A 26,052-nucleotide genomic window follows, 5' to 3' on the forward strand; every position below is an offset into this window, starting at 1 on the left:
TTCTTATAGTTCTAAATGTTTCATAAGTTTATTTATTCTCAAGATAGAAATTATCTTCATTAAAGTAAAATATTAGAGACTATTAAGATATCATATATAATAATACAATAGTAAATAATATAGATAATATGTGATAATATATATAATGATATAACAGGAAATAATTTTTTAAAATCCTGGAATATTCTGCTATAATATAAACTATAGAGTCCAAATTACTTATAGCCACTAAAATATGAGTTTTGAATAAGCGATTAATAGCCATTATGTTCAATCTGAAAAGTCAAGGAGCAAAGCCACTTGGATTATATATACATCTTTGATTTGAAAAGCTGATCTCATGAAAAAGTATCAAAGAGGAAGTTTTTTTTGCTTCCCCCGCCCTAAACATCAAGGTGTCTAGTAGGAATCTTCCCACTAAAGAACAAAGTGCAAAGCTCCTTACTGCAGTCGAATGCTCCTTCTTCTCGTGCAGGCGGGCACTTCGACGTTCTTCTGAGTAAGCATGTTGTTTTAAAGCATTGAAAACATGGTTTGAGAGTTTTAAGTCCATTCCAATTCCATCTCCTACCTGAAACCCGGGTGCAAACTGCAAACAATAGAAAATTAGTATCTAAATATTTTCAGAGGGGCACAGCTAAAAAAATAGTGAAATTCGTTTTTACTTGACACAGATTTTCTACTCAACAGTTAATTAATGCTACAAAAAACAGAACTCCCAAGCACTACACAGAAAAATAAAAACACACTAATACAAAGAGAAGCAATATCATTAAAGAGACTGCAGTCCAAAGAAAGCTGTTTGTTTATTTATTTTATTTATTTATTTTTTTGCAGTACTGCGGATGGAACCCATGGCATTCAACCTCCGAGCTACACCCATATCCCTATTTTTTATTCTTTATTTTTAAAACAGGGTCTCACTGAGTTGCAAAGGGCCTCACTAAGTAAGGCTGGACAAGAACGGCGATCCTCTAGTCTCAGCCTCCCGAATGCTGGGATTACAAGCGTGCGCCACCATGCCCAGCTCATAATTATTTTGGAGGAACTGAGTTAGAAGAGAAAGTTATGCCCAACCCTTCCATGACAATTACATTCTAGGGCTGCACAACCCAGTGAAGTGACCACTAGCCACATGTCGATATATAAATTTGAGTTAATTAAAGTCAGAATTCAGTTCCTTGGTTGCATCACCCAAATTCAGGTGCTCAAGAGCAACCTGGAAGCACAGGTATAAAACATTTCCGTTATTACAGAAAGCTCTTTTGGAGCTCCTGAGTCAGATATGGACTGTTTCTAGAAATGCTATAACTTAACCCATTTTATCATGACCAGTCTATACATGACACATAAAAATCTGTAAAAAAATTTATAGGATACTGGTGAGGCCCGGGCCCCTCAAGCTGTTTGACAAGGTCCCAGCGAGAGGAGGACCCCTGCAAGGCAGGGCAGCGACCATGCTCACATCGACCTTGTTCTGTATTCTGTGTCCTAACTGGATTATTAATCAAACCAAACGATCTGGTGGTCTTAGTGAGACATGCTGTTCTTTGCATATGAAGATGTAACAGGAAAAAGGGTATTAAGAAACCTGACGCCTGGTGTGGTGGCGCACGCTTGTAATCCCCGCGCTTGGGAGGCAGAGACAGGAGGATCGCGCAGGTTTGAAGCCGGCTGCTGGCTTAAGAGACCCTGTTTCCAAATAAAAAGTATAAAAAAAATAGGTCTGGGAGTGTAGCCCGGAGGTAGAAGGGCTTCCAGGAACCCCAGTATCACACACACAAAAAAAACCCTGAAAATTGCTCAGAAATTCAGAAAGTCCCAAATATTATGAATCCGACTAGTAGAAATTGAAACAATTTCAGTTGTTTATAGGTGCTGAGTCTTTTGAGAAAAAGCCTGACATGATGCCGGCAAAATTGGGCCAGCTTAAATGATCAAAGAGCGTCCACGGTTGCCACTTCAGGGGGCCAGAAAGAATCAATACATAGCCCCCTGGAGAACATATAGTAAAGGTTAAGGGAAAATGGGCTTTGGCACAAAAATAGACTTCTGTACAGAGGCTGGGTAGGCAGGGACCTTCTGGGTGTCTGCTCACAAAAGCACAAAATAATTCTCTTAGTAAACAACTTAATAGGTGTTACAGAAAATTAGATGTAGACAATGTATGTATGGTTTCGGTGGTTAGGTCAGAATAAGTTAATAGAATATCTAGTGGTTAAAATAACAGATAAAACTAGCAGTTAATTTTAGAAATGGAGACAGTAAATCTAGCACTTAGTAGGTGAGGTAGAAGATAGGAAAAGTTCAGTTAAAGTTTATTATGTGTGAAGTAGAATAGTAGTAAATTTTATAGGTCACCTCATAACAAATCAATAAAAAACAAAACCCAGGAAAAAACAGGCAGCTTCGAGGTGTGCCTGCTACATGGAATTGAGGTTAATGAAAAACTAAATGAAAAACAAAATACATATGATGTGGCTTGCTGTAGTATGTCAGACTCATGTGTAAATAAAGTATATCCCAGGGCATAGGCAGAGATGCCTTCCCCCTGCTACTAAGCACGGCATCTCCAATTCTTCAATTTTGCTAACCCTACATCTCTCTCAAGACCCCTGGACCAGCCGAGGCTGGACACCTATTAAACTGATCAGTTCTTATCGGTGTCCTATATATAGACGGGCCATAATGAGCCAATGAAGTATTTACTTAAGCATTGTGTTCAAAAGCTTAGGTGTTTTATTTAAGAGTGTGTGTGTGTGTGTGTGTGTGTGTGTGTGTGTGTGTGTGTGTGTGTACGCATGCACAAACCCAGGAAATCAAACCCAGGAAATCAAACCCAGGAAATTCTACTGCTAAGCTACACCCCCAATTCTTATTATTTTTATTTTTTGAGTAAGAGTCTCATTAAGTTGCTAAGGTTGACCTTGAACTTGCAATCTTCCCGTCTCAGCTTCCCAAGTAGCTGGGATTATAGGTGTGTGCCATCACACCTGGCTACTAAATATTTTACATTAACCACAATATTTATGAAAAAGAGTGCTACCTTTTTTAAAAAAATGTTTGTGGTGCTAGGGATCGAACCCAGGGGCATTCTAAAGCAGAGCTACACACCAGCTTTCCTTTCTGTCTTTCCTTTTTTCCTTCCTTCCTTTTCTTTCTTTTTGTGGTGCTGGGGATTGAACCCAGGGACATTCATCTCTGAGCTACATCCCCAGCCCTATTTTTTATTCTTTATTTTTAAACAGGTCTGAGTTTTAGAGGGCCTCACTAAGTAGCTGAGGCTAGCCATGAATCTGTGATCCTTCTGTCTTAGCCTCTTAATTACTAGGATTATAAGCATGCACCATCAGAGTTTCACTAAGTTGTTGAGGCTGGCTTCAAACCTGTGATCCTACTGTCTCTGCCTTCCAAATCTTGGGTTTACAAGTATGTGCCTCCATGCCTGGTTAGAGTACTACCTTCGTGTGTGTGTGTGTGTGTGTGTGTGTGTGTGTGTGTGTGTGTGTGTGTGTTACTAAAGACTGAACCTAGGTGTCCTTTATCTCCAAGCTACCCCTCCAGCCCTTTTTTATTTTTCATTTTGAAACAGGGTCTCACTAAGTTGCAGAAGGCCTCACTAAACAGCTGAGGATGGCCACGAACCTGCAATCCTCCTGTCTCACCCTCCCAAGTGTTGGAATGAAAAGCATGTATGACCATGCCTGGCTGAGTACTACCTTCTTAAAATTACATTTTATTTCTGATTTTGAAGAAATAGTTCAGACATAAGACAAAATATTAGAAACATATGGGGCCGAGGGTATAGCTCAGTGGTAGAATGCTTGCCTGGCACGTGTGAGGCCCTGGGTCCTTTTGTCAGCATGGCAAAAACAAAACAAAAACCCAAATGTACAAAAAGTATTTTTTCATAAAAAGTATTTCCCCCTCTCAGCCCTAGCCCCAGGTATGTACCACTAAGCCAGGTGTTAAGTATTCTTTAGTGGCTAAGTTTTCATGATACTGCTATATTGTCACCTAAAACATCTAAAAAGAAAGAGGGAGAAACAGAAAGAGTTAAAAATTTAAGATACTGTATTTAGAATCCTGTTTTAAAAACATTCAAACAAAACTAGCTCTGAGGCAGGGACTTCTGTGACTTACGTGTTCCATTCTTGCCGTATTCTTTCTCCCACAAACCACTTCATCATGCTTGGTGGTGATGTCTTTTCCTTTTCCAATAAAACCCTTTTTGGGAGTAGGAACTGGTTTTGCTAAAGACAATTAAGACAAGCGAACTTATATGAAAAGAGCAAAAACTAACGTTGTGTTCAATATTGTATAGGCATTTCGGAGTAAATTACCAAATGAGATTCAAAGATAAATCTAAAACGAAAAGGTCTCATTGGGAAACTTAGTCTTCCTATACCTCATTCTACCCCCTAGAAACCAAAGCCTTGGTACCTGGCATGTAGGGATCATCGCGAGTATCCTGCCAGTCAACCTCATCTTCAGAGCTATCGCTGTCTTCAAAAGGATGTACCTTTCGGTAATTTTCAAAGGAAATGGAAACTTAAGAGGCACAGAGAGTCGAGGAGTTATTTAGGAGCACAGTATAAACTTTCCTACCACCCAACAGAATCATCGCAACAAAGTCACAGTACCTTTGCTATCGCCATTGAATTTTTTTTCTTCACGTCTAAGCTGGGCGTCATATTCTCTGTCAAATTCCATCTGTAGCATCTGAGCCAGCATTAGGTCGCTGGAAGTGTCGACGTTTTCTCCAGAAACAAATGGTCCTTCGGCCACACTATTCAAAACACGGTGAGATAAGCTAATAGAACGTGCTCGTGCAAATGGTGCTTATAGATTACAAGAGCAGGATGTGTCTTTTCAGTGTTAAAATTGTCCTGAACCATGAGCAAAAACTCTACCAAACCATTCACGTTCTGCCCAGCTAGCCTCAAGACAAGCGGCCCGGGGGAGCACCACCGAGGATCAAGGGGCCAGGAGAGAACACCTGAGGTCTAACGCAAAATCCAAACTGAGACCCAGCATGCACTGTTTTGTGTTTAATCAAAGGAGAGATACAAATTTATAACAAGATAAACTATAAACTTGAAAACTATCTCATCTAGTTCGACTGTTGCATTAACATGAATGAACAAAGCTCAAACTGTGGTTTGTCCCAGATACCATAGGCTGAATAGCCCTTATTTGAAATGCTCAGTGTTAGAAGTGCTTCAGATTTCCGAGGTTTTCATATTTTGGAGTATTTGTATAGGTTACCAGTTGAGCATCTCTGATATGAAAATCTGAATCTGAAATACTCCAAAATCTGAAACTCTGAATGCTTCAAGTGCACAAAAGTTTTTGGGATGTTAACCCTGTTAACATAATCAGGAGGAAAATTTGAATATTAGTGGACTCCCAGCTCGGTGCTCTTCTATTGCACTGTATTTCTTTTGTTTTGTTTTTTGTTGTTGTTTCAGGTTTCAAGGGCATTGTTTATTTGATATTTCTGATGACTATAAATAAGTGTTACCACTATTTATAAAAAGGAAAAGAAAGATAGCACAGTACATTTTCATGACTGGGAAATGGATTTTCTCAAGTCATCTTTGACAGGGTAAAAACTTCAAAAAAAAAAAAACCCTGAATGTTAGAATTAAGTTCTTTATATAAAAATCCCTTGTGAAAGCACCACACTGCCTTGCTAAATCTATTTCTTTGTCATTTTTCATGAAATCCATTAATCAGTCCTAAAACTTTGTTATGCTTCTAGATAATATATTTTGTAAAAAAAAAAATTTTGGTGCTGGGGATTGAACCCATAACATCTACCCCTAAGCTACACCCCCAGTCCTATTTTTTATTCTTTATTATGAAACAGGGTCTCACTAAGTTACAGAGGGGCTCTCTAAGTTGCTATGGCTGGCTGCAAACCTGAGATGCTCCTGTCCCAGCCTCCCAAGTATTGGGATTACAAGTGCGCACCACAACACCCGGTTTACTTTGTGGGTTTTACTTACGAAACTTCAGGAAAAGCAGCAGCTTCTTCTTCTAATTGCAATTCTTTAGCCAACTGTTCACTCATCACATCAGCCAGAGAACAGGATATTGTGTTTTGAGAGGTAGCCCATGGACACTATTGAGAAAAGAAATGAAACGCAATTCACAATAATTAAATTAAAAATCAGGCTGTCTTTTGAAAATTCAACTAGATAAATCAAACCTAAATGAATGATTAGCTATTTGCAGAAATCATCTTAAGTAAAAATACCTCCTCCCTCAAATCTAAACAAGGATGAGTGTAAACTAAAACAGCCGAGTGCTTTTTCTGGTCTATTTGGCTAATGTGTTCTCATGGCTGGGGAAGTAACAAGCTATTACAGCAGCATCCCACCAGCCAAGGAGTTCCAGTACCTACCCTGGCTCCAGGTCTGTGCTCCCCAAGCCTTCTGCTTAGGATTTGGTTTCCCAAGTAGATGTCCTCATAGGAATAGACCATACCAACTAGTACAATTCAAAGCCCACTTAGAAGGAAGTTATTTATTTATTTATTTATTTATTTATTTATTTATTTATATTTTTGGGTGGTACTGGGAGTAGAACCCAGAGGCTTTCTACTTCCAGGCTATACTCCCAGACCCAGTTTCTATTTTATATGGAAACAGGGTCTCACTAAGTTGCTGAGAGCCTCACTAAGTAGCTGAGGCTGGCTTCGAACCTGCGCGACCCTCCTGTCTCAGCCTCCCAAGCGCAGGTATTACAAGTGTGCACCACCATGCCCAGCATGCCCACTTAGAAGTAATACATTCTGATTTAAACATTACGTCTTAGTTAAGGGTAAAGTGTGAGAGTCCCTCTCAAGACACCTTAGAATATGCTAAAACAAAATCGGAACAAACCACAAAATTCATATTTCTGAACTTTAGAATTTGAAAGAGGCTCTTGAAACAATATGATTAGAGCAAAGAAAGGTTCTGTGAGACTTATCTTGAGCAGCTGGCCATCCAGATATCCTTCCTCCGTGACACCACTGCCTCAGCCTTCTTCACACTCAAATTCTAAATTTATTACACAATTTTTCCAACTAACTGCTAAATAACCTTTCTACTCCGTCTTGTTTCCTTTTATTATAACAAACAAATCTGAAGCACACTTCATTAGTTGTTTCCTTAGTTAAACCTTTTTTTCCCATTGTATAAAGTCTAACTTCACTCATTTTATTATCTTTTTTATTATATTATCATATGATGATATCTGTATTAGTCAGCATAGGCCTTCTACCTAATCGAAGGGCCTTTTGTCATGAATCAGACAACTGGCCCTTGGTCAGGTTCTGCAACGCTACGGTTCAGGATCTGACTTGGCTTAGGGTGTGTGGGAGGAGTAAGACTAGTTTATGACTGAGTTCATCAGAATCAAATTTTGTCTGGTCTCACCCCAATTGAGGACACACACCTGGCTTCTAGCACATTCCTACATTAGCACTGCAAGACTGTCCCAGCCTTCTAGAAGGAGACTTCCTGGGGGTCTGGTGTGGCCTTCATTCCCTCAGAGCTTATCACCAACCAAGCACTTGCCCCATGAGGCATCTGGGGTCCAGAAACTCAAAGCTCTCTGTAATCTGCGCAACATAGCTAATCTTTTGGCTACGTGATTCTGCTGATTTCTGCCTAGAAATGCGCAGTCTGACTAGTTTCAAAGTCCAGGTTTCAAAAGGCAGATGACTGTATTCTTAACTCACATTTGACAGTGACTAACAGTAGCATAACAGATAACATCCAACAGCCCCTATAACCAAGTCACTAGAGGTGTGGACCGAGTCCAGGGGAGGAGTTTTGACCCTGCAGGTAAGACTGCAGGTGGAAACGCGAGAGACCTGACCAGGCGGGAGGAGCCAAGAGCTGCGTTTCTTGGCGAGTCATTCGGCTGCTTCCCTGGGATGTGAGAAGCTAATTGGCTGGCTGCCTGCAACACAAAAACCAAATTCCTCTTATGAAGGGATGCTCAATAACTTGCCCCCATTTATCTTCCAGACTCAACCATCATCTTATCCTACACTGTCATGACACTAACTATACAGCAAATACGGCACATTTCGCACCAAATACCTCTGCTCAATCTTTTCTCTCAGTGGTTTTCCCTTCTCTATTTACACCAATTAAGCGATAGCTCCTCTCTAAGGCCGCCTCTACGTCATCAAAGCTGGACCCTTCCCCTCATATTTGATAAGTTGGGTCCCTCCTCCACGTGATCTCACAGCAGAATAGGAAGCGGAAGCTGCAAGCGGAGATATCGCGAGACTCCAGCTGCCTCGAGACCCCAAACATCGCGATGCTACAGATGTCAGGAGAGAATCGGCATGCCTATAAAACAGCTCTGCCTCCGATCCGCCACATGACTCCGCGGGCAGTCAGGACTATGCGCAACTCTCCAGAAGCGTGGCCCCCATCAGTCTCTTACCCCACTGCTGGCTGACTCTCCGGAGGGTGCCGGGTACGAATAAAACAGCGGTCTCTGATAACCGGCTGGTGTTTTTACCTCCCTCCTAAACCCCCTAACTGTTTTCAACTATTCAGTATTCCCATCCAACTATGCAAACACTGTTAGTACAGGGCCCACCACTGATCAGGGTTCAGCACCAACCACAACAGAACATGAGCCCTTGAAGGGTGGGAGCCTCTCATGTTCAGAGCCCTGGAGAGAGCCATGGACACACAGAAGCACCCAAACACTTACTAAATATGTGCCACAAGGAAACGCTGCAGAGTTAACAGAACCACCAAGCTGCCCTATGCCGCAGAGGCCTGGTGCCTTTTGACACCCTACTATTCTGAAGTCCTTTCTTCCATCTTGCCCACTCACCTCTGAGGTTCTTAGTCTTTCATCATCTGTCAGCTAACTCTGCTACGATATTAAATAAATGAAATACTAGCTGAGTTGGGTGTGGTGGTGCACACCTGTAATCCCAGGACTTGGGAGGCTGAGGTAGGGGGCTCACAGGTTCAAGGCCAGCCTCGACAACTCAGCAGGACACTCAGCAATTTAGTGAGGTCCTGTTTCTAAATAAAAAATAAAATAGGACTTAGCGGGATGTGGTGGCACATGCTTGTAATCCCAGCATTGGGGAGGCTGAGATGGGGGGGGCATCTGGATTCATGGCCTGCTTCAGCTACTTAGTGAGTCTCTCCACAACTTAGTGAGACCCTGTTTCAAAATAAAGAATAAAAAATAGGACTGGGGGTGTAGCTTAGAGGTAGAATGCCCCTTAGTTCAATTCCCAGTATTAAAAAAAAAAAAAGGAATTAGCTGACAATTTCTCAGCAGAGGTAAAAATGACAGGCAATAATTTTGTCATTTTGAGGCAGAGATTTCCCTACTCTCAAGAGACTGAATTAGAAAGATAAACTTGTGGAGACTGCAAAAAGAAGCAACTTCTCACTTCCACTGACCTTGCCCTGGAGCCTCACACTAGAGCTACCCTTCCTTACCTCTGCTGACCAGCTCAGCTGGGCCACTTCACCTGAGGTGGCTGACGCAGGTTAGGCAAATAAAGATCTCCTGCTGGTGGCTCACACCTGCAATCCCTGTACTTAAGGTGCTGAAACAGGAGGATCACAGGTCCAAAGCCAGCCTGAGACACTTAGTGAGACTGTCTCAAAATAAAAAACAAGGGCTGGGGGAGTAGCTAAGTGGTAGGACAATGCAGGGTTCAGTTTCAATCCCCAGTAAAAACAAAACAAAACAAAACAAACAAACAAAAAAAAAAAACCGCACAAACATACACACACAATTTCTGAAAGGCTGCAAACTCCCACACTTTCAAATCAAATCCAAACTCTTCAAACCAGCCATAAATATTTCCCTGGCAACCTGGGTGTGTTGGCACACACTTGTAATCCCAGCATTTGGGAAGCTGAGACAGGATTGAGGTTTGCAGACGGCCTCAACCATTTAGTGAGGCCCCTTGCAACTCAGACCCTTTTTCAAAGTAAAAAAAAAATAGGGTGTCGCTCGGTGATAGAAACCCCCTGGGTTCCATCCCCAGTACTGAAACACACACACACACACACACACACACACACACACACACACACACACACACACACACACACACAACTTCCCTGGCTGTGTGAGATGCAGCTTGGAGCAGGCCGTCCCCACCGCATAAGCAGCTCAACCTACTGAGTGGGCTTGGAAGATGCACTAGAGGTCCCCCTGTGAACAGGCACAGGGGGTGATATGCTGGAGAACCCTCTGTCATCTTATGACTTCAGGAAATCAAACGGTTTATTAAAATGTTAAGTTTAACATTCTAAGATGTTAGGGGGAAACTCATAATCTTGCTCTAGTTTAGCTATCCAAGGTCATTTCCTGCTACTCTGTACCAGGCAAATTCCCACATAGCACAAAATCTGATAAGAAACCTCACATAATCCTTTCAAGGGCATCCAATAAACCCACGCCCAGCTACTTACTTGCCTGTCTTCCTATCTTCCTGCAAAAATGCCACCACTGAACTCTGCTCCTCTAGGCTTTTCACCACTACCACACTCTCTGATCTCTGACTGGCTATAGATTTGAGGCATATCAAATTTTTCTTTTCCTTCCAGCTTCTAAGGATGGGCCACTAGCTGCCATGTCCCACTTTTTTTTTAAATACAGTTTTTGTTATGGTACCCAAACCTGTAATCCTCCTGCCTCAACCTCCCAAAATAGCTGGGATCACAGGTGTGTGCCACTAGGCTCAGTTTGCCTCTCCCACTTTACTGAAAACAACTTTTTTTTCCATTTTATTATTTTTATTTATTTTATTGAAAACAACTATGAGGAGCCAGATGTGGTGAGGCACATTTCTTATCCCGAGTATTTAGGAGGCTGAGACAGGAGGATCATAGGTTCATGAACAGCCTCAGCTACTTAGTGAGGCCCTCTGCAACTTAATGAGACCCTGTTTCAAAATAAAGAATAAAAAATAGGGCTAAGGGTGTGGCTTGGAGGTAGAATGTCCTTGGGTTCATCCCCAGTACCCCCAAAAAAAGAAACCTATGGGGGAAGAATCAATAAAATCAAAAGGAAGAAACATGAAAGCAGCTCACAGTAACAAAAATTCAGTCTTGTACTTGAAACATGTCAAGAAAACCACTACCCACAGGATATAGTCTAGCTGGGCATGGTGGCACATGCCTATAATCCCAGTACTTGGGAGGCTGAGATAGAAGATCACAGGTTCAAGGACAGCCTCCCTAAGTGTTGAGACTCTATCAACCTACTGAGACTGTCAAAATAAAAATAAAATTGGCTCGAAGGTAAAATGTCCCTGGGTTCTATCCCTAGTTCCCCTCACCAAAAAAAAAAAAAAAAAAAAAAAAAAAAAAAAAAAAAAAAAATCCAAAAAGAGCGAGTCTAGGCAGATTATTTAAGTAATTCAACATTTCAAGACAAAGGTCTCTAGAAAAAGTGACTTGATCTACACAGTAACACTAACCCATTAAAAAAAAAACTTTTGGTTTGGAATAGTTTTCTATTATAAAAAATTGCAAAGATAGTAGTGTTCCCAAATACCCCATATCCAATTTTGCATTAGTGTCCTACATTTGTCCTAATTAATGAACCAAGATTGATACATTATTATTATTAACTAGAGGCCATCCTTTATTCAGATTTCCTAGTTTCCTTCATGCCCTTTCTATTCCAGAATCCCACCTGGGACAGCATACTGTACTTGGATCTCATGTCTCCTTAGGTTCCTCTTAACTGAAAAGTCAAATTTTCCATAACGGTACTAAGACATGCTTTGTCTTTTTTACTCTTACTCTCCGAAGCATAGTGTTTTCCAGAGTCTACATTAGATGTGATGATATCATCACTCTACCAGCTAATGAAATGTACTCCTGTATGTGTGCATTTTCTAAACTTGTGTGTGTGTGTGTGTGTGTGTGTGTGTGGTACTGGAAATTGAACCCAGAAGCATTCTACCTCTGGGCTATATCCCCAGCTCTCTTTTTTTTTAATTTGATTTTTATTTTTTTATAAGTGGAACATACTGAGAGTGGTGTACATTTACATTGTGCTTCATGTCCTTCCCCCTCCCTATCCCTACCCCCTAATAGAGAGTGACCGGGTTAATCATGTTGTATTTATGCTATTACACATATTCGTATGTAGCTCCTCCATTGAACAACCTCAGCTTTCTTCCTCTCCTATTCTTCTGTTCAAGCTTTGCTGAGATTTCCCCTCCATCGTCTGGAATCCCTCTGGTATTACCACTGCTCCTTAGCTTGAACATATTAGAGAGAACATATGTCCCTTCTCTTTCTGTGCTTAACTAATCTCACTTAACATAATGTTCTCTAGTTCCTTCCATCTTCTTGCAAATGCTATTATTTTATTTTTCTTTATAGCTGAATAGAATTCCATTGTGTGTATTTCCCATAATTTTGCAATCCATTCATCTGTTGATGGAGATCTAGGTTGGTTCCATATTTTGGCTATTACAAACTGTGCTGCTATGAACATGGGTATGCATGTGTTAACATAGTTCTCTGATTTCAACCGCTTTGGAAAGATAACCAGGTGTGGTATAGCCAGATCAAATGGTGGATCTGTTCCCAGTTTTCTAAGGAATCTCCATACTGATCTCCATAGTGGCTGAACTACTTTGCACTCCCACCAACAGTGTAAAAGAGTTCCTCCTTCCCCACATCCTCGCCAGCAATTGTTGTTCTTTGATTTCATTATGCTTGCCACTCTGATTGGGGTTAGATAGAATCTCAGCGTAGTTTTGATTTGCATCTCCCTGATGGCTAGTGATGTTGAACACCTTTTCATGTATCTATTGGCCATTTGTATCTCTTCTTTTGTGGGACTATAGCTCGGAGGTAGAAAGCCCCTGGGTTCCACACCCAATACCACAATAAATAAATAAATAAATAAATAAATAATCCTAACTAAAAATTTTTTAGAATAACTGATATTAAGTCTTCCTTCCATTTTTTTCAGACCTTCCTTAAATCTCCACCTTTCCACTCCATGTAAGCGTCTGTATTTACTTTGGTTTCCATAGGTTAGAGAAAGGGTCAAGTGATACTTTCTGCTCTATTTTTTTCTTAAGTTTTTTTTTTTTTCCTGTCAAAACTGACTTCCCAATAAGGCATCAATAAGCCCCAGACATATATTTTTTTGTTAACTGATGAAAATGGGATGTTGTGGTTATGATGATGTATGCTTAATGAGTATATGGCTAACAAGAGTTAGTTTAGTAAAACTCAGTTTAGTTTAAAATTAGGCTTGTGAAATTTGTTCTGAGGTTAGGATTTGTTCTAAAAAATTTATTTCATTTGACATTCTTACCAGCATTTGTGGATGTTGAACTAGTGAAATCTGCCATATAGATATACATTTATTAGTCTCTGGTTTTTTTTTATGTCTATCCACTGATTTTCACCTTATAAGTAGGTCTTAACACAAATGCACATAAAATTACATGCAGACGTAACCACATTTACCAGTGGAATACCTTGCTTGGATTCTTCCTAAAGTTGTATGAGAACTTTTTAATAAAATCAACTTTCCTTAACAGCTAATTATTTACCTCGTTTTCTGTTCAGACCAAGCCTGAAGGTCTATTAAAATTAACAGGTTACCTTTTAAATAAATCAAGAGTGCTGTTAGCATAAAAAGTCAATTATTTGGCAAAAAATAGCTGGATTTCTTCACAAACTTAATTTGAGGAACGTAGCCCCAATGGAAGCATTCTTGCTATCAAATCCTGGATAAAAGAAGAAATCTTTTCCTCTTTCTAATGAAAGCATGAAAAGCAGCAACCTGAGAACCAGAAACCAAATAAACAACAAAGATTTAAGTTTGCCACCCTAGGGAAAAGTTTAAACGCTAAAGTTCAAGCAGATCATGAAAATTTACCACCGTTTCACGGTAGGAAGTGTGTGCTTCTGTATCAGCGTCGGGAGAGGGAGGGTGCGCCCCGTCTTATCTCTGCCACTTCAAAAACAAGAAGTGACCAAACGGGGATAATCTCACTTGTCAAACTAGGGAAACAGCTTCCTAAAGCAACTTTCTAGCTTTCTGTGTAGAAGTGACTCATTCGGCCTGTTGAAAGCAAGATCTTGCTCGTTCCCCTCAAATGCCAGATCCCTGTACAGACTCCAAAGCAAGGTGCCGACCTAAACAGACCGCGGCCCGGGCCCGCCGCCGGAGCCGCGCTCCGCGCCTCTTCTCCAAGTCCTCGGGGTCCCGTCCCCAGGGCTCCCGGAGTCCTGCTCCCACTGTTCCGAGGCAGGTGCGCCGGCCCGACCGCCGCTCACCTTGCTGGGTCCCCAGGCCGCTGCCGGCCCGGGCTCAGGCGATGCCACTCCGACCAGATCCATGGGAGGAAGAAGGAAGCTGGAAGGACAGAGCAGAGAGGTGGCAGGTCGGGAAGCTGGCTCCGCCAAGGGGACAAGCGGGCAGGAGCCGCCGGCTGCGGGTGCCGGAGCTAAGGTGACAGATGGCGGCGGCAGCCGCCGCGTCCGGAACTAGCCCTCTTCTCTTCCGCCCTCACGGCGGGGGCGCTCGCTTCGGATTGGCTGCCCACCCTGGCCCCGCCTTACGCCGCCTGGCCACGCCCCTCGCGTACGGCGCTTCCGGCCGCTGCCCCCGGCCCCGCCCCTCCAGCGTAGGCTCGGGTGGCGGCTGCTGACCCGGGCCGGCCTGGCTGGACCCGGCTGGGTGTGGCTCCTCGGGCCCAGGTTCTGCCCTGAGCCCGCGCCGCCTAACCCCTTCCTTCTGCCCTGGCGGCCGGAAACAGTCGCTAAGTCTAATTAGAGTGGACCGTGTGGAGTATAAGTAAACAAAGCAGGCTTTCTCTGTCGTGAATTCTAAAGTGGGATGGCCTGGGAGACAGCAAACAGCAGGGTTAGAGATAGAGTCTGACTTTGTTATTATTGTAGTTATTGTTTGGGGGCAGGACGTGGAAAACAAAAACCTCTAAATTATGTTATAAAACATTGAGTAAAAGTATGACTCCACAATAAAAACTCTGGTTCTGTGTTTTGTAGGAAAATTCTCATAAAGTGACTGGATAGCCGGGCGTGGTGGCGCACGCTTGTAATCCCCGCGCTTGGGAGGCGGAGACAGGAGGATCGCGCAGGTTCGAAGCCAGCCGCGCTGGCGTAAGAGACCCTGCTTCCAAATAAAAAAATAAAAATAAAAAATAGGTCTGGGATCGTAACCCAGCGGTAGAAGGGTTTCCAGGAACCCCAGTAACACCAAAAAATAAAATAAAATAAAATAAAGTGACTGGATTAAAAAACAGTTAAGTATTGTCTATCAATATATCCAAGCACTGTTGAAAGCACCTTCAACTGAGCCAGGCGTGATGGCGCACACCTGTAATTCTACAGGAGGCTGAAACAGGAGGATCTCAGGTTCTGGCAAAATAAAAACTAAAAAAATCGGGCTGGGGGTGTAGCTCGGGTAGTTCTGGTAGTTCTAGTTCTCAGAATAATGCCTAGAGATAAATTCTACCCTTATCACAGTTTTACTGATAATGGTCCAGCACAGAGAAGTAGAGTAACTTTCTGGAGGTCATACAGCTAATAAATAGCAAAGTTATTAAGTGATGGGCCCAGGCAGACTAGATTCATGGGCTGGTTTTATACTGCATATAGACTACACAGATATTCTACAAATACAAAAGTTATATTACAAAAAGATATTCTAAAATACAAAAACTGAATAACAGTTTTCATTAAATCTCACTGCCGAGTCAGAATCCCTAACTGTCCGTGCTCAGGAGTCCTACAACAGAAATTTGAATGATTTCATTAGCATACAGCCTTAACTTCTATTCCATTCCAGGTCAGAGTATGTTTGGAATCTCCCAGACACTCAAACTAAAATAAGGCCAAAGTATATGTATGTGGTAAAATAGAAAACTGTTAGAATGCCCCTGGGTTCCATCCTCAGTACAAAAAAAAATAAAAAAATAAAAAACTGTGCTTGACAAATGACCATATGTATGAACGTTCCTGGAAATCGTGTCCCCTTTTAGTGTTGAAAAGGTTAAAATTGTGCATAAATAGGTGAGTAAAGTGGGCATAGAAGGGAAACAGACTTCTCAGCTGGGTGCGGTGCCGTTTTCCTCGACTCCCAGTACTTGAGAGCCAGAGACAGGAGGATCGCAGGTTCATGGCCAGCCTCAGCTACTTAGTGAGGCCCTCCGCAATCTAATGAGACCCTGTTTCAAAATAAAAAAATAGGGCTGAGGGTGTAGTTCCAAGGTGGAATAACCCTGGGTTTGATCCCCAGTACCGCAAATCAATCAATCAATCAATCATAAAAAAAATGCCAGTATGTGGGAGGCTGAGACAGGAAGATCCCTTAGCACAGGAAGATCCCTCCACAACTTAGTAAGAACTTGTCTCAAAATAAAAAAATAAGCTGAGTTTTAATCCCAGTACCTGGGAGGCCGAGAAAGGAGGATCGCAGGTAGCCAGCCTCAGCTATTTAGTGAGGCCCTCCACAACTCAGTGAGACCCTGTTTCAAAATAAAGAATAAAAAATAGGGCAGGGGTGTAGCTCAGAGGTAGAACGCCCCCAGTTCAACCCCCAGTTCCAAATAAATAAATAAATAAATAAATAAATAAATAAATAAATAAATAGGGCTGGAGGTGTAGCTCAGGAGTAGAATGCTCTTGGATTCAATCCCCAGTACCATACACACAAAAAAAGTAAAGACTTTTGCCTCCTCCTACCCTGCACCCCTCCTCAGTGATATTGAGTATTGAACTGAGGGGCATTCTACCTCTGAGCTACACTTCGAGCTCTATTTTTAAATATTTATTTATGTATTTATTTGTGGTACTGAGGATAGAACCCAGGGGCATCCTACCTCTGAACTACCCCCCAGCTCTATTTTTTATTCTTTATTTTGAATAAAATAAAGTTGCAGAGGGCCTCACTAAATAGCTGAGGCTGTCCATGAACTGCGATCCTCCTGTCTCAGCCTCACAAATGCTGGGATTACAAGTGTGTTCCACCACGCCAGGCTTTATTCTTATTTTGAAACAAGATCTAAGTTGCAGAAGGCCTCACTAAGTAGCTGAGGCTGTTTGCAAATTGTGATCCTCCTGTCTCAGCCTCCCAAGAACTGAGATTACACGCGTGTGCCAACTTGCCTAGCTTTTTTATTTTTTTTTTTATTTTTTTTTTTTTTGTGTGTGTGGGGGGGTCTGGGGATGGAACCCAGGGACATTCGACCTCCGAGCTATACCCCTGCCTCTGTTTTGTATTCTTTATTTTGAAACAGGGTCTTGCTAAGTTGCAGAGGGCCTCACTAAGTAGCTGAGGCTGTCCACAAACCGCAATCCTCCAGTCTCAGCCTCCTGAATACTGGGATTACAAGCACGCGCCACCACGCCCGGCTTCGGCTTTTTAATTTGTATTTTGAAACAAGGTCTCACTTAGGTTGATGAGCGTCTCACTACTTGGTGAGGCTGTCCTTGAACCTGTGATCCTCCTCTCTCAGCCTCCCAAATACTGGGATTACAAGTGTGTGCCACCATGCCCGGCCCAATAACACTAACTTTGGTCTCAAAGATCTTAGTAATACACGTAGATAATTCAAGTGTATAGAAGGCCTGACTCAATCTCATATACAGCAGTTTATTGTTTGGCAATGAAAGACCTGCTGGTTTGGTTTTTACTCAGTTTAGTCGTTTTTGTAGTACAGAATAATACAGCTTTAGAAAAATCAACAGCTCTGGCAGATCTATCAGCACTTTTTCTGCTAATGTCAATTTCTATTTGCATGATTCTTTACTGTTCCAGTTGTACTTGCTTATTGGGCAAATTCTTTTTTTTTTTTTTTTTTTTTGCGGGTCTGGGGATGGAACCCAGGGGCATTTGACCTCCAAGCTACATCCTGCCCCCCCCCCTTTTTTTTATTCTTTATTTTGAAACAGGGTCTCACTAAGTTGCTTAGAGCCTCTCTAAGTAGCGGAGGCTGTTCATGAATCGCTATCCTCCAGTCTCAGCCTCCCAAACGCTGGGATTACAAGTGTGCGCCACCATGCCTGACCCTATTTTTTATTCTTTATTTTGAAACAGGATCTCACTGAGTTGCAAGGGGCCTCACTAAGTAGATGGGACTGTCCTCAAACCGGGATCCTCCTGTCTCAACCTCCCAAATGCTGGGATTACACGTGTGCAACACCATGCCCGCCTGGCTTTATTGGGCAAATTCTAAGAGAACAAGTCAAGAAATCACCAGGAAATTGAGGCTTGAATAAAATTTCTTCATTTAGTAAAACAGCTTAGGGAAATCTCAGATAAATACCAACCATTGTTTTAAAGCAAATTCTTTTAGATAAAAATTTTCTTTGTAAGGACTACTTAGCTCTGAAATACCTTTCCTAAAATAACTTCAAGGAAAAAGAACCTTTAGTTTTTATCTTTGCTATAGAAACTATATATCTAGTGTTTGCTTGGATACAATAGTGTGATAAGCAATTTCACTTAGGGACTAAAGTAACTAGTTATTTACTTGATATATATTCTCCAAATAATTTTGATAAATTGTGATTACTCAAAGAATGTAGTGCATCAACTTCTTTTATTTTAGATTGTCTGGTGTAAAAAACAAAAATAGCACAGAACTCTTTGTTGAATGAGAATAGAAATCTCGCTCAGTCTAAAGGTGAGGGGTAGCCGGGCGTGGTGGCGCACGCTTGTAATCCCCGCGCTTGGGAGGCTGAGACAAAAGGATCACGCAGGTTCGAAGCCAGCCTCAGCTACTTAGTGAGGCTCTCAGCAACTTAGTGAGACCCTGTTTCCAAATAAAATATAAAATAGGTCTGAGATAGCCCGGAGGTAGAAAGCCTCTGGGTTCCACCCCCAGTACCACAAAAAAAGTAAAAATAAAAAAAAAAATAAAGGTGAGGGCAAGTGTAACCTGGTTACTGTTGACGTCAACAGTCACATGGGGGCCGGTCACATCCCCGACAGCAGGGCAGAGAATACGAAAATACTGGGGTTTTGATTGTTAACTGTATAATTTATCATCCAAATCAGGACATTTGTAGGAGTGAAGAGTGCTGTTAATAATTATAGTAGCACAAATATGTAAGTCAGAACTGTTTAGCTAAAACAAGACCCATCGTCACTCTAGTTCTCAGTGCTACTCCAGTCCCTGGTGGCATTATTTGATACCTGAATTGAGGCCGGGTCTACGCTGGACTTTTCAATTGTATGAACCAATGCATTTTTGTTATTTATTTATTTATTTATTTATTTATTTACTTATTGCGTTACTGGGGATGGAAACCTGGGGCATTCTACCTCCGAGCTAACCCCCACTCAGCCCTACTTTTTATTCTTTATTTTGAAATAGGGTCTCACTGAGTTGAGTAGGGCCTCACCAAGTAGCTGAGGCTGTCCTTGAACTCCAATCCTCCTGTGTCAGCCTCCCAAATTCTGGGATTATAAGCGTGCACCACCACACCCGTCATTGTATTCTTGTAATTTAACCAGGATGAGTTGTGCATTCTGTTATTTACAAGAGAGAATATCCTAATTTACATTGTCTTTCAACTTCCCTACTTTGAAGAGATTTCTCACTGGAAACAATACGAGTAATCCCCCATCACAAGTGCTTATATATAAAACACATATGTGATCAGAAGCCAGGTTCAGAATCTGCCTATTAGCCAGGCATGGTGGCACACACTTGTAATCCCAGTACTTGGGAGGCCGAGATAGGAGGATTGAAGGTTCACAGACAGCCTCAGCTACTTAATGAGGCCCTCTGCCACTTAGACCCTGTTTCAAAATAAAGAATAAAGCTGGGTGTGGTGGTGCACGCTTGTAATCTCAGTATTTAGGAGGTTGAGACAGGAGGATCACAATTCTTAGACAACTTCAACTACTACTTAGACCCTTTGCCAATCAGTGAGAACTTGTTTCAAAATAAAAAATAGGGATGGGGGTATAGCTCGGAGGTAGAATGTTTCTGGGTTCCATCTCCATTACCTCAATAAGTAAGTAAGTAAGTAAGTAAGTAAGTAAGTAAGTAAGTAAGTAAGTAATAAACTAGCCGGGCACAGTGGCGCACGCTTGTAATCCCAGCATTTGGAAGGCGGAGACTAGAGGATTGAGGTTCACAGACAGCCTCAGCTACTCAGTCAGGCCCTTGGCATCTCAGTGAGACCCTGTTTCAAGAAATAAAAAGACTAGCCGGGCGTGGTGGCGCACGCTTGTAATCCCCGCGCTTGGGAGGCGGAGACAGGAGGATCGCGCAGGTTCAAAGCCAGCCGCGCTGGTTTAAGAGACCCTGTTTAAAAAACATAAAAAATTAAGGTCTGGGAGTGTAGCCCGGAGGTAGAAGGGCTTCCAGGAACCCCAGTACCACCAAAAAAAAAAAAAAAAAAAAAAAGAAATAAAAAGACTAAAAAATAGGGCTGGGGTGTAGCTCGGAGGTACAATGCCCACCCCCATACCGCAAAAAAAAAAAAAAAAAAAAAAAAAGAATAAACTAAGTAAAAAATAAGCAATTAAAAAATAGGGGTGAGGTTGTAACTCGAATGTAGAATGCCCCTGGGTTCAATCCCCAGTTCAGAAAAAAAGACTATGCTTATTTATTTATATTTGAACCTTTAAAATAATACTAAACAATTAAATATTACAATAATATATTAGAACTATCCAATTTCCTTGATAACAATATAAAACGGAAATGAGACTAATTTTTTTTTGTGTATGTGGTACTAGGGATTGAACCCAGAGGCAGTCTACCTCCAAGTTACACCTCTAGCCTGATTTTATTTCTTATTTGGAAATAGGGTCTTGCTAAATTGCTGAGGCTGGCTTTGAACCTACAATCCTCCTGTCTGAGCCTCCCAAGTACTGGGATTGCAAGTGTGTACCACCATGCTCATCTTGAGATTAACTCTTATATAATATAAAGTTTCTTGTGGGGGGTACTGGACATTGAACCCAAGAACATTCTACCTTGAGCTATACTCTCAGCCCTAGGTTTTTTTCTTTCTTTTTTTGCAGTTCAGTTCTGGAGATGGAACCCAGGGACATTCTACCTCCAAGCTACACCCCCCAGCCCTATTTTTTATTCTTTATTTTGAAACCGGGATCGCTCTGAGTTGCAAGGGGCCTCACTAAGTAGTTGAGGCTGGCCGTGAACCGCAATCCTCCAGTCTCAGCCTCTCAAATGCTGGGATTATAAGCCTGTGCCACCACACCTGGCTTTGCTTTTTGTTTTTTTAAATAGAGTTGCACTAATTTGCTGAGAGTCTAGCTAGTCCTGAACCTGCCATCTTCCTGGCTCAGCCTCCCATGTATTGGGATTACACACCATATTACACTTTGTGTGTGTGTGGTGCTAGGGATGGAACCCAGCGGCATTCTATCAAGGAACTATGGTAGAAGTTCTACCAGGTTATTTTTTATTCTTTTTTTTTTTCCTGGAAACTCTTCTACCCCTGGGCTACACTCCCAGACCCATGGGATTCTTTGACATTTCTTGCTTCGTTTTGCTGTTATTCAAGCTTTAAACAGTGGAGCCTGAAAAGAAATTACCATGCCTATTTCATATCAAATTACTGTTATTCATCTTATATTAGGTTTAGTCTCATTTCTGTTATATTTTATCCAAGAAATGAAAGTTTAAACATGATTGTGAAGTGTCAGCAATTTGTCCTTGGGCTCTGAACAAATGCTGTCATTATCTTTTTGGGCTGTGATATGGAAAAAGAGCTAAGGTGCTAACAGGTTATTAGAAAGTCCTATGGAAGTCCGGGCGTGGTGGCACACACTTGTAATCCCAGCATTTGGGAGGCTGAGCCAGGAGGATCGTGGTTTGCGGACAGCCTCAGCTACTTAGTGAGTTCCTTTGCAACTCAGTGAGACCCTGTTTCAAAATAAAGAATAAGCATGGAGTGGTGGTGCACACTTGTAATCCCACATTTCAGAGGCTGAGACAGGAGGATCGTACAGGTTAGAAGCCAGCCTCAGCTACTTAGTGAGGCTCTCAGCAACTTAGCGAGACCCTGTTTCCAAATAAACATAAAATAGGTCTGGGAGTATAGCCCAGAGGTAGAAAGCCTCTGGGTTCCACCCCCAGTACCACCAAGAAGGAGGAGGAGGAAGAAGAGGAGGAGGAGGAGGAGGAGGAGGAGGAGGAGGAGGAGGAAATAGGGCTGGGGGTATAGCTCAGAGGTGGAATAACCCTGGGTTCTTTCCCCAATACCACAAAAAAAAAAAAAAGAAAGAAAGAAAGAAAGAAAGAAAAAGGAAAGAAAAAAAAGGAAAGAACAAAAAAAGAAAAATAATAAAGAATAAAAAATAGGGCTGGGGGTATAGCTTGGAGGTAAAATGCCTGAGTTCAACCCCCAGTAAAAAGAAAAGAAAAAAAAAAAAGAATCTGTCAGAAGAGATTGAGAAGACCTGAACCTTGAAAATAATTCAGATTCACCCAGGCAGAGAGTAAAGGGATGTGGAAAGTCAAGACTTTGAAAATACAGATGTGCTGTGATTCTGTAACTCTGTAAAATAAAAAAACCAGCAGTAAGTAAAGACATATGTACAGAAGTGTTTAGATAGCTTCATTTGTTGTACAAAAAGGCTAGAAACAACCTAATCATACAATAGCAGAATGGTTGAATATATTATGGTAGATACATATTGTGGAATATTTGTAGCTATGTGTGTGTGTGTGTGTGTGTGTGTGTGTGTGTGTGTTATTGGGGAATGAACCCAGGGGTGTTCTACCACTAAGCTACACACCCAGCCCTATTTTATTTTATTTTTAATTAATTAATTATTTTTTTGGTGGTACTGGGGTTCCTGGAAGCCCTTCTACCTCCGGGCTACACTCCCATACCTATTTTATACTTTTTTATTTGGAAACAGGGTCTCTTAAGCCAGCAAGGCTGGCTTCAAACCTGCACAGTCCTCCTGTCTTGCCTCCCAAGCACAGGGATTAAGGCTTATTTTATTTTTTTGAAACACTGTTTTTTACTAAATTACCCTGTACTGTAATCCTCCTGTACTTCCCAAGTACAGGTGTATGCCACTGCACCTGGCTATCTGTAGCTGTGTGTGTGTGTGTGTGTGTGTGTGTGTGTGTGTGTGTGTGTGGTTTCGGGGATAAAACCCAGGAGCTTTCTACCTCTAGGCTACACCCCTAGACCTGTTTTTCTATTTTATTTGGAAACAGGGTCTCCCTAAGTTGCCGAGAGCCTCACTAAGTAGCTGAGGCTGGCTTCGAACCTGTGCGATCCTCCTACCTCAGCCTCCCAAGTACTGGGATCACAAAGGTGCGCCACCACGCCCAGTTTATCTGCAGCTTTTAAGAAGAAATAACTTGGGTAGTAGGGTTTAAGAGTGGTATTGGTTGGGGAGGTTTATGTAACATTGAAATTGAGGGGGTTTGCAAAGAAGGTAAACACCAGCCTAGTTATCAAAAGCTGCTTTAATCAGCTGGCGCCTTCCAGCGGGTCTGCCGATTGTGGGGGAAGTGACCTCCGATGAGCCATTCAATCAGCAGAGTTCTAGGGGGGAGCAGAAGTACCCCATATTTAAAGGGGGGGGTTAGGGTAGGGCTAGCAGCGTAGGAATGCCGATTCTCTCGGGACATCAGGAGTCTCGCAAAGCCTGAATTGTGTCTGGCGATATTTCTGCTTCTGGCTTCTGGGGCTCTGCCTCCTGTCCCCGCCGCGGAGTCCTGTGGGGAAACCCGACCTATCAGTTTAGTGTGGATTAGAGGGGCTGAGGTGATTGATTTTTCTTTTCTTCATTTCTGTTTCTTGACCAGGTGGTTTGAAGTTAAGCTCAGTCCTCCTCAGTGCTGGAGGGAGCAGAAAAATAGCACATGTCTCAGAAAAGCCTAAAGGTCACCGAGTGTGGGCACGTGGAGGGAAACTTGCGCTATGGTTAAGGATGAAGGTTTTCAGACTTGTGGGATGATTCTAATGTCTGTAAGTTTTTATGTGCTTGAACTCTAGTGCCTCTTGCTGCTCCAAAAGTCCACCGATATGTTTTCATGTATGTTTATTACTATCTGCCAGAGGCCTGACTATGTTAATTTTCGCCCTACTTTGGGAAAAATGTCTTATTTTTGATAAATTTCCTACAATGGAATAACATAGAAAAGCAAACCTATTTTTTTTTTTTAATTTTATTTTATTGGTGCACTGTATTCATACATCATAGTGGGATACAAACTTTTGTAGACATACATGCACACATCGCCCAGTCCGCCCCCACCCGATCCCCACCCCATTCTCTCCCCATCCCTCCCTCCCATGCTTGGCTTAGTGGTTGACATCTAGTATTATAGCAATTTATCCAAAATTAAAAATGATAATCTCACATAACAGTTTCATTTGTCTGATACCAAGCTTTTGATGATTTAAAGATAACATTTCAATATTTCTTTTTGCTTTCTTTCTTACCAGAGCATATTTTTTTCTGTTTTTTTTTAGGTGAAACTATTATATATTTATATATTTATTTTTCAGAAAAAAATCTATCCTAATATGGAATATGAATTCTAGATACCCAAAACGATCTTGAAAAAGAACTAAGCTAGAAGATATATATTTTCTGATTTCAAACCATATAAAGCTACAATAATTGAAACAGTGTAGTACTATTCTAAAGGCAGATATATAAACCATTGGAGTTAAATAAAAGCCTAGAGCTAAATTCTTCCCTATATTGTCAAGTTATTTTTGACAAGGTTTCCACGAACATTTGGTGGTGGAAATAGTAATCTTTTAACTAAATATTGTTGAAAAATAATACTTACATGGCAAAGAATAAAATTGGACCCTTACCTAATCCCACATACAAGTATTAACTCAAAATAGATAAAAGACCTAAATATAAATCTTAAGACTATAAACTTTTAGAAGAAAATCTGGGTCATAAAACCTCACAACATTGAAATTGGCAGTGATTTCTTGGATATGATTTCAATGGCACAGGCAACAGAAGAATATACAAACTCCCTAAAAAATAAAAAAAAATATTGTATATCCAAAGACAATGTAAACAGAGTTAAAAGTTACTAACAGAATTGGATAAAATATTTCCAAATGCTATATCTGAAGGTATATTAATATTCCAACTAGAAATCCTAAAAATTAACAACAATAAAGGCAAACAATACCATTTAGAGATAGGTAAAAGACTAACATAAATAATGAATCTCCACAGATAACCAATCTTAGTTGTCTGTTGGATGGAAACTCTTGTTTCTCTGGTTCTGGTGAGTGTTACCTATTTCTTCTTTGTAGTTAATCTCTTTGAGTATTTTCTCTAGCGCTGGTTTTGAAGACATAAATTCCTTCAGTTTCTGTTTGTCATGGAAGCTTCTTATTTCTCCATCTAATTTGATAGAAAGTTTTGCTGGATAGGAAATTTTGGGCTGGAAGTTGTTTTCTTTCAGAGTTTGGAATATGTTACTCCAAGCCCTTCTGGCTCTCATGACTTGGTTTGGGAAGTCTGGAGTGATTCTAATTGGTTTGCCTCTGAATGTCACTTGGCCCTTTGTTTTTGTTGCCTTTAAGATTCTCTGCTTGGCTTCCACATTGGTCATTTTGACAATTATATGGCGTGGGGATCCTCTTCTCCGATCCTGTCTAAAGGGAGTTCTATAAGTTTCCTGGATCTGTGTATCAACCTCTTGCTCTATATTTGGAAAATTTTCTGCTATTACTTCCTTGAAGAGATTGTTGATCCCTTTGGTTTCACTTTCTTTTCCCTCCTCTATTCCAATTATTCTTAGGTTAGCTCTCTTAAGAAGGGCCCATATTTCTTCAATGTCAGATTCCTGCTGTCGGATATTTTTTTCTAGATTAGAAACTATGCGTTCATTTTTGGATTGCTCATCTTCTAAGAGCGAGATTCTGTTCTCCATGTGGTCTAATCGGTTGTTTGTGCTTTGAATTGAGGCCTTTACTTCATTAATTGCATCCTTTATCTCTTTTTGGCTCTCTCTGAGTTCTTTTCGAAGCACCTCTATTATTTCTACAGTTATTTTCCTGATTT

At 41.4% G+C, this 26,052-nt stretch overlaps 1 protein-coding gene across 1 annotated transcript in view; it reads right to left on the bottom strand.

Moving 5' to 3' along the window:
- The window catches only part of RIOK3 (RIO kinase 3), a gene marked incomplete at both ends in the record, with an annotated part of 29,619 nt that extends 15,244 nt beyond the window's left edge, over positions 1-14,375 (bottom strand). The window contains 6 exons of the mRNA XM_080714439.1: positions 446-589; positions 4,144-4,253; positions 4,444-4,551; positions 4,644-4,789; positions 6,012-6,127; positions 14,313-14,375. Of these exons, the coding sequence (XP_080570565.1) occupies positions 446-589; positions 4,144-4,253; positions 4,444-4,551; positions 4,644-4,789; positions 6,012-6,127; positions 14,313-14,375 (687 nt within the window). The remainder of the gene's footprint in view (positions 1-445; positions 590-4,143; positions 4,254-4,443; positions 4,552-4,643; positions 4,790-6,011; positions 6,128-14,312) is intronic.
- Between the last annotated feature and the right edge of the window lie 11,677 nt (positions 14,376-26,052).

The sequence above is a fragment of the Muscardinus avellanarius genome, assembly GCF_963383645.1.
Source record: "Muscardinus avellanarius genome assembly, chromosome: 17".
In the NCBI taxonomy this organism is placed as follows: domain Eukaryota; kingdom Metazoa; phylum Chordata; class Mammalia; order Rodentia; family Gliridae; genus Muscardinus; species Muscardinus avellanarius.